A 19,940-nucleotide genomic window follows, 5' to 3' on the forward strand; every position below is an offset into this window, starting at 1 on the left:
ATTGGCAGGGAGGAGAGTGGCAGGGACGCAGCAGATTCTTTGAGAGGTGATTGGCTGAATTGGTCGCGGGGGCGGGTGGAGAGGAATACTTAGCTGGGGATTCGCGGCAGAGGAGCGGAAGTTGGCTGCCGGCGTGGTCGAAGCGTGTGTAGAGTGAGAGGAGGAGCGTTTGTCGCCTTGGCGTCTGTCAGCAGGTGAGCGTTGCCGGGACCTTCTTTAAGGGGCTCCCGGCCCCTCCTCAGACCCAGCGGTGGGGGAGTCCGTTGTGAACTTTGTGAACGTTGGTCACCCCCTCCCCCACCCCCGCGAGGGAAGACGGAGAGGCGGTCGCGCGACGCGCTGGGGCTGGGGCCCCGGGAGTGGGGCCTGGTTCGAGTCCCGCTCTCGCCTCCTTGAGCTGCTGGGAGGTTTCAGGTGGACACCGAGCGCTGTGAGTGGGAGTTGGGGTCCTGCCTCTGCGACTCAGCTCCCCAGGCCACGTCCTCCCCCCCCCCCCCAACCCCCCGCCGCTCATTGAACGGGGCCGTGAAAACTCGCTGACGCGATTTGTGACTGCATAGTGCAACTAGAAACTTCTCTCGGCCCCCACGCCAGGGTCGGACCGCTGTCGCGCCCTGCCGGCCAGACTCCCGCTTCCACCCGGGGGAAAAATAACACGACCCGCCTTTCTCGTGTCACATTTTTTCTAGCAAGGACGTCTTGGTGAAAAAAAAAAAAAAAAGTTAAAAAAAAAAATACAGGTGGAGTGAATTTTAATGTTATCTTTAACCCAGTATAGCCAAAATAGTATTTCAACAAGTGATGGGCCTAAAACATACAAATGAGATGCCTCACGTTCTTCTGCGAGGGTACTGAGGCTTCGAAGTCCCCAGTTTTAGGGTTACAGCTACACTTTCATCGGAAATAGTTGGTCTGGCTTTGGGTTTCCTAAAAATGACACTTGAAAATGGAGAAGCGCGTGCCCACGCTGTCGGCAACCGGCTTGAAAGTTTTCCCTGAGCTCAATCACACACCGTTTTTTAAATGTCAGTGTTAATTAGTTAGAATTAAGTGACGTGGAAAGTTCTATTTTTACAGCGCAGCTGGAACTGTCTCCAGGTGTTCACAAGCCCCTGTGGCAAGTGGTTCCTGTATTCCTGGACAGTGTGGGTCTGAAAGCGGTTGGATCACTCTTTTTAAAAATTAAAAAAAAAAAAAAAAAAATTTTTTTTTCATGTTTATTTTTGAGAGCGAGATACGGAGTGCCAGTGGGGGAGGGGCAGATGGAGAAGGAGACACAGAATCCGAAGCGGGGTCCAGACTCCGAGCCGTGGGCCCAGAGCCCGTCGCAGGGCTTGAACACCCCCAAACCCGGAGATCATGACCTGAACCGAAGTGGGACTCTTAACCGACTGAGCCACCCGGGCGCCCCTGGATCAGTCACTCTTTATTTTTTATTTTATTTTATTATTTTTTTTTTTTTAGTCACTCTTTAAACATGAGTGTTTTTCTGCTTTCCGGGTGAGAATGTGGTCTTCCAGGCTCTACAGCCTTGTTTCTGGTCGCCGCTCCCCAGGCCCGACCCCAGCTTCAATTCAGCCACACTGTCTTTTTGTTTTTGCCAACCTGACCTGGCATTTCCAGCACAGAACCCCTCTCTACCCAGAACCTCTTCCCCTGCTCTTGGCATGGCGGGTGCCAGGTCTACCTGTTCAAATGTGCTTTTCCCAGAGAAGCCTTTGCAAGGGTCCCCTGGCCAGTGTTCAGACTCAGCGTGTAGGCCTGAACACCAATTCAAGCTACTAGCTTTTCTTTTTTTTAAATTTTTTTTTTCCCAACGTTTTTTATTTATTTTTGGGACAGAGAGAGACAGAGCATGAACGGGGGAGGGGCAGAGAGAGAGGGAGACACAGAATCGGAAACAGGCTCCAGGCTCCGAGCCATCAGCCCAGAGCCTGACGCGGGGCTCGAACTCACGGACCGCGAGATCGTGACCTGGCTGAAGTCGGACGCTTAACCGACTGCGCCACCCAGGCTCCCGGAAGCTACTAGCTTTTCTTATCCAGCCACCTCTGTGGTTTTGGTACAGTGAGTTGTAAGGCCTCGTGATGCTAGGCTTTTTTTTTTTTTTTTTTTTTTTTTTTTGTATTTGTATCTTACATTAAGTACAAAAATGTTTTGTGGCTAAAATCATTGAAAGTGTTTTTTCCTTTGAGATGATTTGGCTGCAAGAAAATCCACTTTTATGATCGGCTATGATTTCTTGGCGGATTTTCGTGACTGAGAAAATCTGATTTTCAGATTATTTCCAAATGTAATTCAATTGTTTATATGAATACTGCATTTAATGATGAACGAAGTTGCCATGATGTTGTTTTCTAGACGTGTCATTAAATTACTTATTCACTCCAACTTTGTAGTGTTCTTTTTGCATTGTGGAACCTCCCCCCCCACTTTTTCATACCGCCTGAAAAGCTCATCAGCCACAAGCGTTGTGTCTGTGGTGCTTAATGAAGTAAATGGCTCCGTCTGTAATGAGTTCTCCATACAGCTGGCTGAATAATCTTCAGTTGTAAACCAGATCATGTCATTACCCTGCTTAAAACCTTCAAAGGCTCCTCAGGTTTAGGATGAAACCTAAGGTCTTTACTGTGGCTCAGGCCCTGCACCGTGACCTCAGCTGACCTCTCAGGCTTCACCACCTAGTCTTCCTCTTGTTCCCACTCTCAAGTCCTGCCGGCTTTATTTACCATCTTTCAACACCAAGCTTGTTCCTGCTGTAGGGCCTTGCACTTGCCGTTCCCCCTGGAATGTGCTGTTTTCAGATAATTGCATGGCTGTCTCATTCCCATCGTTTATGGCTCAACTCCAGTGCCCCTCTCAAAGAGGCTTTCCCAGGCCACCGTAGTTAAAGCAGCTCCTTTTTTTTTTTTTTTTTTAAATGTTTATTTTGAGAGGAGAGAGCAGGGGAGGGGCAGAGAGAGAGGGAGGGAGACAGAATCCCAAGCAGGCTCTGAGCTGTCAGTGCAGAGCCTGACGTGTGGCTCATACCCATGAACTGTGAGATTGTGACCGGAGTCGAGACCAAGAGTCGGATGCTTGACCTACTGAGTCACCCAGGCACCATAACGCAGCTTTTCCTTACATCACCCTGTTTTACTATCTTGGTAACATTCAGAACTTAAATTGGTTTTAGACTGTGCTTCTCTCTCATCATCCCTCAGTAGATGGACAGCTAGTTGAGGGCAGAGCTCTCACTTGCCTCACATTGACCTTTGAGTGTATTCAAAAGAGTAAATTCACATAAAGGGCTTAACATAGTACCTAGAGTCTGAAGAGCACTCCATGACATAAACTTTTAGTAGTATACAGTAATAAGGAGATGAGTCTTTATTCTTAACATAATATTTCAGGTGCACACACACTTGGAAAGGTATAAGAAATGCTATAACAAAATACATTTTTACCTGTTTCCCAGCTTAAGGAGTCAAACATCAGAGATGCCATTGAGAGGCCTTGTGTACCCCTGCCTCAAACCAAGTCCTTTCCCCTTGTAACTACAACCCTAGATTCAGGGTTTATTTTTCTGTGCGTGTTTGTACAATTTAATATCTGTGTGTCTTTAAACAATGCATAGTATACGGGGCGCCTGGGTGGCGCAGTCGGTTGGGCGTCCGACTTCGGCCAGGTCACGATCTCGCGGTCCGTGAGTTCGAGCCCCGCGTCAGGCTCTGGGCTGATGGCTCGGAGCCTGGAGCCTGTTTCCGATTCTGTGTCTCCCTCTCTCTCTGCCCCTCCCCCGTTCATGCTCTGTCTCTCTCTGTCCCAAAAATAAATAAAAAACGTTGAAAAAAAAAAAATTTAAAAAAAAAAATAAACAATGCATAGTATTATGTGTCATGTTCTACAGTTTTATATAAATGAAATCTGTGCAAAAAAGAGTTGGCCATAGTAGGTATGAGACTGCTGTCCTTTAGGAAGGCCTGTTTGCATGGTTGGCCCTTGACTGGTCTCTAGGAACTTGGATTTCAGAAGAGTTCTGCCATCCCCTAAAGAGTGGTTCTTGGTGCCTAAACTGTACAATGTGCTTTATGTTGAATATCTCCTTTCCTTCTGGAGTCTAGTGTTTTTGGTACTTGACTAGCCCCCAATAAATACCCTGGGCATTGATTCTCTAATGAGCTTCCAGTGGGCAGTATTTCACGTGTGTTGTCACAACTCTCCTGGGGAAACTAAGTGCATCCCACGTGACTCCACTAGGAGAGGATTCCTGGAATCTTGTGCATGGTTTCCTCCAGACTTTGCACCATGGGCCTTTTCCCTTGGCCAGTTTTGCTTTGTACCCTTTCACTGTAAGAAATCATAGCTGTGTGTAGGCTCTCTGCAAAATTCTGTGAGTCCTCCTAGTGAGTCATTGAACCTAGGATGATCTCGGGGACCCCGGACAAGGTAGCATACCGGACATATACTTAAAAGGTGAGGCGAGCATGGCACCTGTGGCACAAAATCTGAGGAGGCGTTCACTCTCAGGGTCACACAAGTGTCCAACCTATACAACGCTGAGAGTGAGTGCCTCCTAGAGTTTTCATTCTAGACACCTTGCTTGCTCCACTCTGGTCACAGCCGTTACCTCTGAAACTTGCTTTTTTCGTCCAACATAATGCGTTTGCAGTGTATATGTGTTTACGTATATGTAACATCGCTGCAAACGCATTATGCTGGACCCCAAAAAAATACATTTTCATTGCTGTAGCTATGCTGTCTGATGTGGTAGCCATTTTCTACTTGTGGCTATTTGGATTTCAATTAATCAAAATTAAATACAAAGTTCAATTCCCAGTCACCCTTAGCCACATTTTATGTGTTTAATAGGCACCCTGTGACTGATGGCAACCACATTTGGACAGCATGGGTAGAGAATGCTTCCACGGTCACAGAAAATTTTGTTGGACAGTGTTTACTTACCTTACCCATTTACCTCTTGCTCAGTATTTAGGTTGTTTCTTGTTTTCTACTCTTGCAAACGGTGCTTCAGTGGTTGTTGCTGTATGTGTCTCCTTTGTACACACATGCAGGAGTTTCCCTAAGATACGTATCAGGAGTTGAATTACTGGGTTATGGGAATAGCCACCTTTCCTAGATATTGCCAGTTTGCTCTTCAGAATGACCATTCCAGTTCTTACTCCCCCAGCAAGGTTGCTGTTGCCCAGTGTCCTTATCAATACTTGGTACTGTCAGATTTTTACATTTCTGTTTTTTGATTTGTGTAAATTAGCGGTTTCCATTAGCATTTTCCTGATGACCCGTGAGACTGAGGTATTTATGTCTGTTTATTGACCCTTTATCTTCTGTGAGTTGCCTCTTCATATCTTCGCCCATTTTCCTGCTGGATTGCCCTCATCTTATTGAGTATAGATGGTTCTTCTCACATCTGAAACTTGCCTTTTCATTTGTATGGTGTCTTTTGAAGTTCAGAGTTTATTATTACTATGTTAATGTCATCAGAATGATCAGTCTACTTAAAGTTTGTGTTTTTTGTGCCCTGCTTAAGAAATCTTAACCTGTATCTACTCTTTTTTCCTCCAAGGAAGTTTTACTTTTCATATTTAGCGTTTAAAAAATCTACCTGGAATTTATTTTTGTTTATGATGTGAGGTGGGACTGTGTTTTTGTTTTTTTCCGCACAGAAACCAGTTGTCCCGGTTTCCTTTATTGAGTAGTTCAGTGGTTTTCAAAATGTGATCCCCTGGGGATCCACGAGGTAAACCATTTTCATAATGGTTCTAAAGGGTCACGTCCATTTCTCATTTGCACAGTGTTGTCCTCTGCACGACTGGCAGAAAAGCAGTGGTGGGTGAAACTGCTGGTGCCTTAGCACAGGAGTCTGTGCAGTGTCCCCACAATGTGGTAGTAGTTGTCCTCGTATTCCTCGCTGCCGCCACACATTCATTGTGAAAATAATTTCACCTAAGAGTGTCCTTGAAGAAGCCATGAAAGTAGTAATTGCGTTAAAACCGAGCCTCTGAACACGTCTTTGTAATATTCTGTGTGGTGAAATGGGAAGTTTGCACGGAGCACGTCTGTTGCTTGCTGAAGAGCGACGGGAGGTGAGGAAGTGCACTTGTACAGTTGTTTGAGTAGAGGTGGAACTGGTGCCTTTTTTCATGGAACACCATTTTTACTTGAAAGAATGACAGACGGTAGTTATTCAGTTAAGATATTTGGCCGGTATTTTCTCAGAAATGAATGAAGGGAGCTGGTCACTTCGAGGACCATTGATGGTGTGTTGCCAGTGATAAAATTTGAGCTTTCAAGCAGAATTTAGTCTTTGGGAAAACTTTTATTCACCATGAGCCTGACTACTTTGCAATATTTAAAGATGTTTTTCTGATGAGATCAGTGGTGATATTAACAAAGAAGATTTTCAAAATATCGTATAGTAATTCAGTAGATCAGTATTTTCCAATAGGCCAAGGGGGCTCAATGTAACAGTATGAAAAATTCATTGATACAGTTTCATATTCCACCTTACAACCAACTCTTAATTTTTAAACATTTTTAAATTTATTTTTGAGAGGCAGAGAGCATGAGCATGGGAAGGGCAGGGAGAGGCAGACACAGAATCCGAAGCAGGCTCCAGGCTCTGAGCTGTCAGCACAGAGCCTGATGTGGGGCTTGAACTCACGAACTGCGAGATCATGACCTGAGCTGAAGTTGGACGCTCAACTGACTGAGCCACCCAGGCGCCCCTGACCTTACAACTAACTTGAACACACCACTACTTGTTGAGTTTTGGTAAGTAACAAAGTAGGATATCCCCAGTTAGCTGAAAAGGCTATCGCACTCCTTTTCTAACTGTATCTGTGTGAGGCTGGATTTCCTTTATGAACTTCAACCAAGACAGCATATTGCAACAGATTGATTGCAGAACCTGTGTGAGAATTCTGGTCTCTTCTATTGGGCCAAACACTAGGAGCTTCACAAAATGTAAAACAATGCCATTCTTTTCACTACTTTGTTTTTAAAAACATAGTTATTCTTACAAAATAGCTGACTTATGTTAGCATCTGTTGGATTTATTAGCTTATGTATTTTTTAAATGTTTATTTTGAGAGAGAAAGAGGATGAGTGGGGAAGGGGCAGAGAGAGGGGGGTGGTCAGAGGATGGGAAGCAGGCTCTGTGCTGACAGCAGTGAGCCCTGTGCAGGGCTTCAGCTCTTGAACTGTGAAATCATGACTTGAGCTGAAGTCGGACGCTTAACCGACTGAGCCACCCAGGTGCCCCTGATTTATTAGCTAACTTAAATTTTTTAAAAATTGTCAGTTGTAGTTTCTAATTTAGTAAATATACATAGAAGTAATCCCTATCCCTATAAACAACAGCTCTTTAGGGTTCCCATTAGTTTGTTTTTTTTTTTTAAGATTTAATTCATTTTTTAACTTAAATTTTTTTAGTGTTTAGAGACAGTACGGAAGAGGGGCAGAGAGAGAGATAGAATCCCAAGCAGACTCTGTGCTCCCAGCACAGAGCTGACATGGGGCTCAAACCCATGAACTGTGAGATCATGACCTGAGCTGAGATCAAGAGTCAGACGCTTAACTGAGCCTCCCAGGCGCCCCTTAATTTTTTTTAAGAGCAGTTTCAGGTTCACAGCAAAATTGAGAGTAAGGTACAGAGATTTTCTGTATGCCCCCTGCCTCCCCTTTTCTCATGCATGGCCTCCCCCACCATTAACATCCCCACCAGAGTGGTATATTTATAGTTGATCCTACATTCATATATCATTATCACCCAAAGTCTATAGTTCACATTAGGGTTCACTCTTGGTGTTGTACGTTCTGTGGATTTGGACAGACGTGTGCCGTCATTATAGTCTCAAGAGTATTTTCTTTGTCTCCCAAATCTTTTGTGCTCCACCTAGTCCTCCCCAATTCCACTCATGAAGTTTTGTGAGGGTAAAGGGATCCCAAGACCAAAACCCTTGAGATCCTCTGGATCAATCCGTCCTTTCCCTAGTGACTTGTAACCTCTGTCTAGAACAAGTTTGCATCCAGTCACAGGTCTCTTCATGGGCCTGTTTGTCTTCCTGTGCCAACACCGCATTTTCTTAAACATTACCACATAACCAATCTTTGTAAGGGCTGGTTCTCACACCTAGTTCTTCATTCTTTCAGAGGTATCGGTTATTCTTGGTTTTTGTTATTCCACAGAAAGTAGGACACACGAATACTTTTTCCTTTTACAAAAGTGATACATGCTTAATGAAAAAATTTAAATTTTTTTTAATGTTTATTTTTGAGAGAGATAGAACATGAGTGGGAGAGGAGCAGAGAGAGAGGGGGACACAGAATCCGAAGCAGGCTCCAGGCCCTGAGCTGTCAGCACAGAGCCCGATGCGGGGCCTGATCCCATGAACCGTGAGATCATGACCTGAGCCGAAATCGGATGCTTAATTGAGTGAGCCACCCAGGCGATCCTGAAATAATTTTTTTAAATGCAGAATTGGAAGAAAGTAAGTTACTCACTGTTCATATTCTGAAGCATAGCTTTATATTCTGATGTTATATGTGTGTACATATACGTACATGTAATGTTAACCTTAAGGATAAAACTGAGTTTTAACAGCAAAAACGGGTTTATTTGGGAATAAGAGAATTGCATTTTGGGACTTGCAAGCTGTGACCAGACAAAACCTTACCATAGGCAACTCTAAAGGACAAAGGAGAGGTATGCTCTTACAGAGAAAAGGGAAAGTTGGGAAGGCTGTTATAAACCAAAAGTGCTTTGGAGTGAACTGGCAGTCCGAAGTGTAGTGGCTTTTCATAGGCTGAGCTAATCTGTCTCTCTTCAGCTGGGCTTTTGTGGGGCGGGGTGGGGGGGAGGATTGGTTGCGGGGAGAAAGCCTTCCTCCTGCTGGGGTCGGGAAGTGGAATCCACTTGCTAGGTGCATCTCTTCCTGTTGGGTCTGCAAATGACTGCTGGCGATAGGGCACGAGAGCTCCACCTTCTGGCCTCTTGACTCCATTTTAGTGAGGTTTCCCTTTATTAATTTTCACAATATACGCATGCATGTGTGTGCACATGCACAAATACACACAAGTTTATGTAACTGTTTATGCGCTGTTTGTATATAAGTGTCATTCAAAAAGGTGGGTCATGCTTTATCTTTTTTATATCTAAATTTTTATACAAAATCTTATTAAAAATTTATTTCCATGTCATTTAATGTTCTTCTGCACCATCTTTAAAATTTATTCATTTATTTATTTTTAAATGATTTATTTATTTTTGAGAGTACGAGCAGGGAAGGGGCAGAGAGAGAGGGGGACAGAAGATCTGAAGTGAGCTCTGCGCCGACAGCAGTAAGCCCGATGCGGGGTTCGAACTCGCGAGATCATGACCTGAGCCAAAGTTGAGTACTCAACCGACTAAGCCACCCAGATGCCCCTTGCATCGTTGTATTTAATGGCTATATGTATTGTTTTATGTGCCTGATTTATGTAATGATTTTCTGTGCTGAAATTTTATTCGTTGTGTTTCACTCACAGAAACCTGACCACAGTGAACCTTCTTGTTGCTAAGTTTTCATGTGCATTTGTGGTTGTTTAGGATTGATTCCCAGGAGAGGACTGGTTGGGTTACAATGAGGGCTTCAGTTGTGAGAGGCTGGGATCACTTAGATGAAGGTGGAGGGTTGTGGAAGACGGGACAGGACAAACAGAAAAGATTAGCAGCTGCAAGGATTTTGGTCAAGGAGAGTCCTGGTGCAGTGAACATGATCTAAGTGGGGGAGGGAGGAGGCAGCAGGGGCCTGTCCTCATTGCTCATTTCCATGACTGATGTTTGAAGGGGTAAGAGAAGAGCAGAATAAGCCTGTGTGTGTTGGGGGGATTGAGGACTAGCCTCAGCCTGGCTTCCCCAGGTCTTGCCGAGAGTTTGTGGGACAGAGGAGGTGTTCTCTGGGTTGGAGGCCCCCAGTGCCTTTAGCCTTTTGGGGGTCTGGAGAGAATCCTCTGTGGCTCTGCATTTAGGCCGTCCTTCTGGCTTGACTCACATCAGCCCGCTCTGGACAGCCCTAATGCTACCTACGTGGGGACTGTTGGGGAGTGTGGTGTGCTGAGTGGGCATCTCCTGTGATGTGAGGAGCCAGATCGTCAACCCTCTGTATTGTGTGCCACGTGGGGTTGGTGAACAGTGATGGGGAGTGGGCAGTTGCAGCCAAGCACAGACATCCCTAGAAGCAGCTCCTGGGATCAGAAGACCAAGATGGAGGCCTGGTCCAGCTCTTTCTTATTAGCCAAGTGAACGTGGGGATAAGCTGTCCTGGGCTTCGGCTTCTGCAGCCATAAAACAGGGCTAATACCTGCCTCGTCGGGTCACTGAAAGGATTAAAATGGATGGCATGTAAAGCATCTGTGGGATGCAGACACTTTGAACTGCCCAGTTGTCCTGTGTGAGTAGGTCATTGTCACTCTAAGCTCAGTTTCCTCATTTGACGAATAGGGATAAGAATACATACTTTGTGATAAGTACATGCGGTGAATTGTAGGAAGGAACTTGGAAGTGATAAATGTCAACGTAAGTGTTCCCGTTCCTGGGCATGTGCAGATGGCTGCACCAGGTATGTACGGGTGCCACTAACAGCCACCTGAGGGTCACAGGCATCTGGCACGGCAGATTGAGATTGTGCTAGCAGAGGACGGTGTGTGCCGTGCTGGGGAGAGTAAAGGACACAGAGGTGAAAGAGCTGGTTGTGTTGTAGAACCTCCTCTTATGCTGGGATTTGATCTCAAAATCAGAGCACGAAGTCAGAATCATATATAGTTAAATTTGATTACCCTTGAAGTCCCCACACCTGCTCACAGAGTGTCTCAGTAAGTCCAGTACCATCAGCTCCTCTTCCAGCATAGGAGCAGATTGCCTTTTCTTGGGTTGGGTACCAGCAGAAAGAGTGAACTTAGGTTTCAGGGCTGCGCTAAATTAAACTCAGCATTGCGCAGTGAGGGGCACATGGGAACCGAGAGCAGTGGAAGAAATGGCCGATTCACACAGTTCCATCATTTGTAACTCTCCTCTCAGGCTCACTCTAGGTCTCCCTTTCATTTCAGCTTTCCATCCTTTAACAAATATTTATTGATCACTTACTGTGTGTCAGATGCTGTGCTAGACACTGGGGAGCAGCACTGAACAAAAACACACCATTCTACATTACATTCTGGTTGGGGAGGCAGATAATAAACAAGCAAAAGAAGTTTCTTAGTTTGTAGATAGGAGTGCTACGGGAGACCAACAAAGCAAAATGTGTTTTAGGGAGTTCTGGGGTAGCCAATTGCAGTTTAAATGGAGTGGCTTGGGAAGCTCTGATTTTCATAAGCAGGAGGATTCTCTGCAGGAGAGTAAGTGAATGCTATGGAACGGCCAGGGCAAAGGCTCCGAGGCAGGTGCCTGCATCTTTGTGTGCAGTGAGGAGCCCAGCATGGCTAGAGTGGAGGGAAGCAGGAGGAGAGCCATGGGGATGAGATGTGATGTCGTAGAGCCTCGTAGGTCATTGTAGGCTGTTGGGCTGACTTTGGCCTTTTGTCTGGGCAAGAGAAGAGGTTACTGGAGACTTTTGAGCAGAGGAGGGACAAGGTGCTTACCAAGATCATTCTGGTTTCTGTGTTGAGAAAAGCCTGAAGAAGGACAAGGGAATTAGTTAGGGGAGTGTTGCAGTGGTCGTGATGAGAGACAATGGTGGCTTGAACCAGGGTGATAAGAATTAACTGTGGATAATTTGAAGTTAGAACCACCATTCCATTTTCTGTCAGTTTCGATGTGAGGTTGAACAAAGAGGTAAGTTCAAAGGAACCTCCAAGGGTTTATTCTTGAGTCGCAGATGGATTTGCGATTAGTTGAGGTGGGGAGCCTATGAGAGGAGCTGTGGGGGACAGGTTTGGACAAGTTAAGTTTGGAGTCCTGCCAGACACCTAGGGGGAAATGTGGAGGGGGTAGGTTGGATGTGAAAGAATTTGGAACTCAAGGCAGAAGTTCAGCCTGGAATTCTGTGTTTGGGAGTTGTCAGTTTATAGTTACTATGTACAACCATGCAACAAGGCTGAGATCTCCTAAGGAGTGAGTGTAGGTATCTGGTCTCACCGGTGTTAAGAGTCAGGAGATGAGAAGGAACCAGCCACAAACTGGGAAGGAGTGGCTGGAGAGGTGGGAAGAGAATCGGGAGTGTGGCATCCTGGATGCGGATGTTGAAGGGAGGGAGGCACAGAGAGATGCTCGCACTGTTTGAATAGTCCTTCCTCTCTCGGAGCACTGGGAGCTGCGTTTGAGAATGTGCAATACACGTGATGCGGTCCCACCTTGGCACGTTTGAAAATGCACCGTTCCAGCAGCATGTGGGGGTCTAGGAATGGCAGGTGGAACGAGACAGGCACAGCATACGGTGCCTGCACTCTGCCTGAAATACAGCTGGTGGGCTTCTCTGACACTTGATATGCAGTGGCCTGGCCAGAGAGACTTGGGCATTCATCTAGGCACTGTAAGCCAGGTTCCCCGTCTGCAAAATGGAGATCTGATAACCTCCCCCATAGAGCATTTATGCGGATTCAGAGAAACTGCACCTGAAGTGCTCAGCCAGACCCAGGAACTTGCAAAGTTCTCTGTGAGTGTTAGGATTCTGTGACTCGCCAGGCCTCTGCGGTGGGTTCAAAATGCTGCAGTGCAGGTTCTCACCTCACCGTTTCAGCCTCATGAGGACACTCTGAGCAGATCCACCCACCCGCTTCTTACCCCCCAGCGAGTCACGCCACTCTTGTCTTTCCAAGAAATCTTAATTTCTTTATTGTTTGATTTTTTTTGACTCAACAATTTTTTTTAAACTTTTTGTTTTTTTCTGAAACGTTCTTGTTATGAGCCTTTTGTTTTGTTCTCGTTAAATGCACTCGACCCAAAATTGGTTTGGCATATCGAAAAGGAGACCAAGGAGGGACTGGGGGGCACGGGAGAGAGGGGAGGAGGCCCGAATGGACACAAGAGATATTGAGGGTGAAAGAAGAGGTACACAGAGACAGTGAAAAAGACACAGGGAAAGAGGTGTTGACAGAGAAAGGAAGGCCAGGGAAACAACAACAAAAAATACTAAGATTTAAAAGCAAATGAATTCAGGAGCCCAAGGAAGAGAGTAGGAGAGGAAACCAAGACCCTTCCTTCTCTATACTGTCCCAGCTGGGGTGGGGTGTCAAGGCACCAGGTCTGGTCGGGGTGAGGGGACACCTGGGCTCTCGGGGGTGGCTTTGCACTTGACTGCAGTGGTGTCCAACCCCACCAGGGGGCCCTGCCATGCAGCTCTGAGGCCTGGGAATCCACCTTGGTGATTTTGGCTGGAATGAGAACCTAGGGACCCACCACACCCTCTCTCCCCTTGATTGTCAGTATCTGGAGAGATAAAAGGAGGGCTGGTCAGGGGAGAGAAAGCTGATTCCTTGCCTACCTCCAGCACCCACCCCCTGTGGAACTCTCCCTCCAGGCCTGCTCTCCAGCCCTCTTACTGGTGGCAGAGGCAGCCTCTGGCTCTGGCTGGACTGACGCCTGGCCAACTCCTCCATTGTCCCTCCTCTCTTGCCAGCTCTTCACAGACCTCTAACTGCCCCTTCCTAAGTGGAGTTCCTGGCCTAGTGATACCAAGGAAGGCCACAGAGCTGTCTGGGCAAGACTGTCCCTATACTTCTCTCTTCCCCATCCAGACTTACCCATGTTCTTCTGCTGAATGAGGTTAAGCCTTCCTACCGAAAAGCCAGATATGGAACCCAAACCTGCCTTCTCCCCACACCTGTCTCCCTACATGGGACAAACCACCATCTTTGGTCTGACCCCTTCTCCCCTAACTGATGGGGACAAGCCAGCCCCAGCTCCCCAGGAGAAGGGAGGGACTTTCTAGCAGCAAAAAGGGTTCCTCCAGCCACCTACTTGTCCCTTTCCCCTAGTTCCTCCCTAGAGCCTTCCCCCCCACCCCCACCCCCTTAACCCAAAGAAGTTTATGGCAGCAGCAGGCTGAGACCCGAAGATGTTTGAAAACTCATGGCACTTGTGAGAAAAGAGAGAGGGGCAAAAGAGACAAGAAGGGGGCCAGAATAGGGGTGGAGGGCCACCCCTGGGAGAATGGCAATGATAGGGCTGGGCTAGTGTGGCAATGGAACTACCCTACCCTCAAAGAGTTGGGACAGGGGAGGCCAGGGTGAGAGGCTGGAGAGGAGGGTGCTGGAAGAGGTACTCAGGAGACATCCCCAGCCTGAAGCTTCCAGAGTCTATAGGTTGGGGGTAGAGCCCCCAATACAAAGGTGTCCTGACTGCAGGCCCTGGTACTTGGCTCTGTGTCCCCTGCAGGAGGGTGTAGGGGAGGGAAGGTGATCTCTCACCTTTGCATACCCTCCCCACCCCCCTCAAGAGAGAAGACAACTTCACCACTCCTAGCCTCCCGGTCACACCCACCACTCGCTGCCTCCACTTTCCTTCCCCCATCAACCTCTCTAGGTGGGAAATCAGTCCCTTCTTCCTCGGCCCAGAGTCCCAGAAGCAATATACAAGAAGCAGGAACTCAAAGGGACAGCGCAGCCATCTTGGCAAAAGCATCTTTGGGTGTGAGGGTGTCTCCCCCGGGCCAGTGGGGAGGGGAGGGGGAGACAGGCCCCGGTCCTGGGGCAGGCAGTGAGGTACACGCCCCAGGAGGGCTGACTGAGGCCAGGGACAGGCGGAGCAGGGAAAGAGGCGACAGAAACAGTGCCGGGAAGGAAACAGGTTCTTTGTTTCGCTGTTGCTTCTAGATTTTGTTTTCTGTCTCTGGATTGTAAAAAGCTGCTCTGGCGGCCCGCCCACCCCGGCTGGGGATGCACACATACACGGAGAAGTCCTGGCTGCCAGGGCCCGGCGGCGCCACTCTGCTCCGGAGAAAGCCCCGGGCTGGCTGGGCCACAGGCTCCCGGTGGCTTCAAGTGATGAGATTTTCTTTCCTTTTTTTTTTTTTTTTTGGTCTTTTTTTTTTTTTTTTTTTTGTCTTTTTCATTTCGTTGAAATATTTACAGCAATGGGGGAGGAGGAGGAGAGAGGAAGGGGTAAGATGGCCCCCTAGGGAAAGATCCAAGCCCAGGACCCACTCCCCAGGGAGATCCAGACCCAAAATCTGCTCCCCAGTTAGCCGAGCCCACAGGACTGGGAACTGCCCAAATATGGCCACCCCTGTGGGCTGGGGGCCCTGCGGGGAGTTGTGCTTCATCAGGAGTCACCCCAAGGGAGGGGGTCACTGGGTGCACTTGAGGAGGCTGATGGGCAGGCTTGCTGGGGAGGCAAGGATGAAGAGCAGAGGAGGGAAGGAGCTTCAGAGAAAGTTCCACCTTTAAACCAGCAGCCACAACTGCCCGTTCCGCCTGCCCTGGGGCCTTCTCTTGGGCCAGAGGCCCCAGTCTCCAAGGAGCAGGGAACTAGTGCAGGAGGAACCTGCCTGTCTGCTCCCACTGCTCCTTCCTGGTGCAGCTGGCAGCATTTCCAGATGCAGAGAGAGGAGCAGCGGACAGGTTCCATTCAGCAGGGCCCTTGGCCCAAGGAGACCAAAGCCCTCGTTTCCCTCCAGGGGGTAGGAAGGTAGGGGAGAGGGGGAAGTAGAGAGTGGGCTGCACCCATCCAATTTCTCCTTCCTTACTCCCTTGGGGACCTCTTGGCTTCTCCTCACTGCACTTCCCCCAATTCGAGCTGGTGCACGTGGCTGGTAGGAAACCCTGTCTGTGAACCCTGCACCACAGGCCCCCATGGCAGAACTCCTGAGGGGCCTAGAGGGCCCACGGCCGACGGGTACTTGGAGAGAGTGGCCCACCAGCCACTGCCTCCGTGAGTCTCCCTCTCCCACCAGAGCCCCACCCAGGGTTCCCTCCCTGGCCTGGGCCACCAGCCCCTGGTCCGTGAGGTCCCTCAGAGACTGGTGACCAGCTGCATCTGCCCATCCCCATCGGGCCCTGGCCCCTCGAGGCCTGGGGCTGCCAGGTAGCCCTCGTGGCTGGGCCGCCGCACCTGGTAGTAGCCCTGCAGGGGGTTCCGGGCCACCAGGGCCGGTGGGCGCGAGGTGTAGTAGATTTCAGGGGGGCCGGGGGGCGCAGGCGGGGGTGGTGGGAGGGCCTCGCTGGGCCCCTCGGGGCTGCTGTCCGGGTAGGAGGGCGAGTCCCGCAGGTTGGCCCCGCTGGCATAGAGGGAGTCCCGGCCCGGAGGGGAGGAGAGGGGCCGGCTGGTGGCCCCATCCTCCGCAGTGCAGCTCTCCGACTCATCCACATCGCTCTGGTACAGCACCGACTGGGCCCGGGGCAGCAGCAGCGGCTCCTCCAGGGCCTTGTAGAGAAGTTCGATCTCTGCCCGGTCAGCACCCCCGGGCCCGCCTGCTTCTTCCTCGCCACCGCCCCCTGGCACAGGTGGCACGGGGGGTTCGGGTGGTGGAGGGCCCTTGGCCCCGCTGCTGCCGCCCCGCAGGTTGTTGTGTACCAGCTCTGAGATGATCATCTTCTCGAAGGCAGCAGCGTCGGCCAGGTTCCGGCCTCGGGGTGGCTCGGAGGCCCCATCCCCTGGAGGGAAATCCCCACTTCGCAAGGAGTAACTGTTGTTGAAGTTGCCATTGAGGGGCAGTGTGTCCATGCCACAGGCTTCCCGGCCTCCCAGAGGGTGCTCTGCAGGCAAAAGGGGATCGGCTCAGGAGGCACGTGGGCGGTGACAGGGGCATGGGCACACGGGAGAGGGGGTGCCTGCTTCCCCCTGGGCTGAGCTCTCCCATTCCCATTCTCTCTCACTGGCAGAGGGGACACCAGCCCAGCGGCAGGTTTGGGGAAGGGGGTGGGGACCCGTTCTCTCCAGGTCCCCTCTCAGGTAGAGGCTAACTCTTCACACAGAAGAGTTCTGTGCGACCGGTTCCATTTCCTGTGCTCTGACACTCCTCACCTTCACTGCCTACCTGAGAGCCAAATATAACCCCCTCCGGCTGTATTTGGGGGGGGCTTTGGGGGGCACCCTGAGTTCTCCTCCCTGAGTGAGATCATCCCAGGAGGCCACCATCACATTTTCCTCCCGGCCTCAGAAACGTTACCAGGCAAGTCACACTTACTGGGTTCCCGGTAGCTCCCTGCAGGTGCCAGCGAGGAGAGAAAAGAGAGAAGGTGAGAGTGTGCTTGGGAAGTCAAGCCCAGGCTCCAGTTCAGGAAGCATGAGGATGCCCCAAGCAGAGACCCTTGGGATGCAGACCTCACACTCCCCGACCTGAGCTGCTGATCTCTTCCTGTACTGGAGTGCTCTCACCTGGGGAGTTGAAGACAGGGGGCGAGGAGGGATTGAAGCCCACCGACTCAGCAATGAGGGTGTTGTAGGGGCTGGTGCCCCCACGGGGCTGTAGCACGGGGTTGGTCAGCAGGTGGTTCCCCATGGTACCTGTCCGGGATGTCAGAGGTCACAAGGTGGCCCAGAGACACTGGTCTAAGAATCTTGAGGGATAAAGTGAAGGGCGAGGGATGCTGTCTCACCTCTGTTCAGGGTGGGGGTACTGTTGATGTCGCCTGCCATGAAGGAGGACTCCGTCTGTTTCCTCACGGTGTCGTTCCACATCCTCCGGATTCGGCTCTGGGGACATAGCCTGGACGTGAGGGGGCCCCCGGGGCGCCCACCCTCCAGGATCTTTCTGAGGTCACTCGTCTGATGAGCACCACCAGGGACCCGGGCTGAGTGCTGCCTTGCCTCTCGGGCTTGTGGGTGCAACACTCAGCCCCAGGGAGCCCTGCCCGGTGCCCTGGCCCCGGCCCAGATACCTGGGTCCCTGTGTAGTAGCGGGTGTTGCTCCGCATGGCTGAGGTCTTCAGTGAGCCGTGAGCGCCCCCAGGGGGGGAGCGGATGCAGCAGTAGGAGTGACGCAGGCACTTGCTGTACTCCTTGTGCACCTGGGTGGGGAGGAGGACAGGGAGCTGGCAGCGGGTGCCCTGCTAGCCTCTCAGACCTCTCCGTCTCCCGTCCCACCACGGCCAGCCAGCCTCTCTCGCTGCTCAGGCCCAACCTCCTTTCTCCACATCCACTGCTGGGTTTCTCATTTGTTCACACGACAGATCTTTAATGAGCATGTGCCGTGTGCCAGGGAGAGTTTAGGCCCCAGGAATGGCATAGAACAAATCAGACCCACGGCTCTACCTCTGAGAGCTAGTACCGTGGTAGACAGAGACACACGTAGATGCAAACGCCGGCACGTCGTGTGGGATGTTTGATGGTGTCAGGTGCTGTACAGACAACTGTGGCCGGGAAGGGGGTCGGGCGGTGCTGTGGGTTGGGGGTGTAGTGGGGGTCTGTGATTTCAAATAGACCAGGGGGAGCCTCCCTGAGGAGCCCTCTCGGCAAAGATCTGAAAGAAATAAGGCAGCAGACCTTGTGGATATGTGGGGAGGAGCAGGGACAAGCCCTGAGGAGGGTCCGTGTCTAGGTGTTTGAGAGAAAGCAGAGGAGAGCATGGCTGGAGGGGAGGAGAGGGAGGCCCGGGTAGGAATGTGTGAGCCTGCGGCTGCTGTAAGGGTGTCGCTGTCACTGTGCGTGAAGTGGGGGCTGTGCGAGGATGTTGGCTTTGGCTGTGTGCCATGGGGGCGGCAAGGGGGTCACACTGTCCCTGCGTATCCAACGCAGGCCCCAGGGTCTTGCAGCAGCGGTCTTGTGATCCCTGCTTCAGCCTTCCCCGCTTCACTGTCCACCTGCCCCCACCACTGTCTGGGGCTCCCTACTCCCTTGAAGCCGAAGTCTACAAACACCTGGGTTCAGGTTCCCCGACTTTCGTCTAGAGCTTACTGCCTGTACACCCTCTCCACACTCGTCTGCTTCTCTGATCTCCTTCACATATATATTTCTTCATGATTCAGATTTTCACACATTTGAAAAGGAAACTGTTACCACAAAACTCACAGTTCATCTCCCAACTAATGAAGTAGAAACGTTCTGTCTGGGTGGTACTCAGTCCTCTCCCTCCTACACCCTTGATTTGTGCCCCACGCTGGGGGGGGGGGGGGTGAGGTTGATCCTCTGTCACAATCCTGCCCTGTGCTCTCCCAGCTCCCCAGACCTGTCCTGCTTTCTTGCTCCCCCGTGTTGCCGTATCTTGCTCTTTTCCAGAACCATCTTCACCCCTGCCTAAATCCTTCCTGACCCCAAGCCTGCTCTCCCCTCACAGCAGACACAGTGCCACTGCAGAAGGCAGGCACTTGCACCCCTCCCCTGACCTCACCTTCTTTTGTAAGGCGCAGTGAAAGACAAAGATGAAGACCCCCTGGAAGGCGTTGAAAGTGGTGAAGAGATAGGCCATGACCACCGACTCCTTATTGATGAAGAGCAGGCCGAAAGCCCAAGTGAGACCCAGCAGGAAGAGCAGCGCGATGGCCCCCAGGGCCCAGGATCTGGGGAGGGGGAGAGGGAGAAGGGATATCAAAGTCCCTTACAGTGGAGAAGCCCTCCCCCGTAGCCCTGCTGCGTGTCCCTCTTCAGGCGAGCCTCGATGCTGGCTGCAAAGACCCACCTAGGATGCGCGGGCCTTGGGGGGAATGGCCTGCACAGCGGTACTTTCAACCAGCCCGGGCCCGAGGTCGGGGTTTGGGGTTTTGCAAAGGTCAGTCGTTAGCCTTCACCCTTTGGTCCGTGTTTCCAGCCCCTTAAACTGTCTTTTGCTGCCTATTTCTCTGTAAGTTTCCTTGAAGTGGACTTACCTTTTGCACTTAGCCTTACACTAACCAGCTATGTCTCCAAGAGCACAGGTTAGATGTGTTAAATCACGCGTTTTCCAATACTCATTAAGTAGATATATAACAAGCACAATAAAACACCACATTTGTCTTTAAAATCACATCGTGTGGTACTGAAAGTGAGAGCACCACATTTTAGGAAGCCCTGGGAGAGGCCGGGCCCAGTATGGAGACATCAGGGTCAG

At 50.3% G+C, this 19,940-nt stretch overlaps 1 protein-coding gene and 1 long non-coding RNA gene across 8 annotated transcripts in view; one reads left to right on the forward strand and one right to left on the reverse strand.

Moving 5' to 3' along the window:
• Positions 1-2: 2 nt before the first annotated feature.
• Positions 3-19,856, forward strand: LOC122214054. Its single transcript, XR_006199727.1, has 2 exons — positions 3-194; positions 19,258-19,856. It is a non-coding gene; the product is annotated as an uncharacterized LOC122214054 (long non-coding RNA).
• The window catches only part of ADGRL1 (adhesion G protein-coupled receptor L1), a 44,197-nt gene continuing 37,084 nt past the window's right edge, over positions 12,828-19,940 (reverse strand). For 5 of the 7 annotated variants that reach the window (XM_042928672.1, XM_042928670.1, XM_042928671.1 and 2 more), the window contains 6 exons: positions 19,245-19,413; positions 17,797-17,925; positions 17,515-17,611; positions 17,294-17,422; positions 17,103-17,120; positions 12,828-16,671 (listed from right to left, as the gene is read on the reverse strand). In XM_042928672.1, coding sequence (XP_042784606.1) covers positions 15,929-16,671; positions 17,103-17,120; positions 17,294-17,422; positions 17,515-17,611; positions 17,797-17,925; positions 19,245-19,413 — 1,285 coding nt within the window. In that variant the 3' untranslated portion in view covers positions 12,828-15,928. Of the gene's footprint in view, positions 16,672-17,102; positions 17,121-17,144; positions 17,423-17,514; positions 17,612-17,796; positions 17,926-19,244; positions 19,414-19,940 lie in introns of those variants that run through there. The other 2 variants (XM_042928674.1, XM_042928676.1) reach the window with 2 other exon arrangements.

The sequence above is a fragment of the Panthera leo genome, chromosome A2 (assembly GCF_018350215.1).
Source record: "Panthera leo isolate Ple1 chromosome A2, P.leo_Ple1_pat1.1, whole genome shotgun sequence".
Lineage (NCBI taxonomy): Eukaryota > Metazoa > Chordata > Mammalia > Carnivora > Felidae > Panthera > Panthera leo.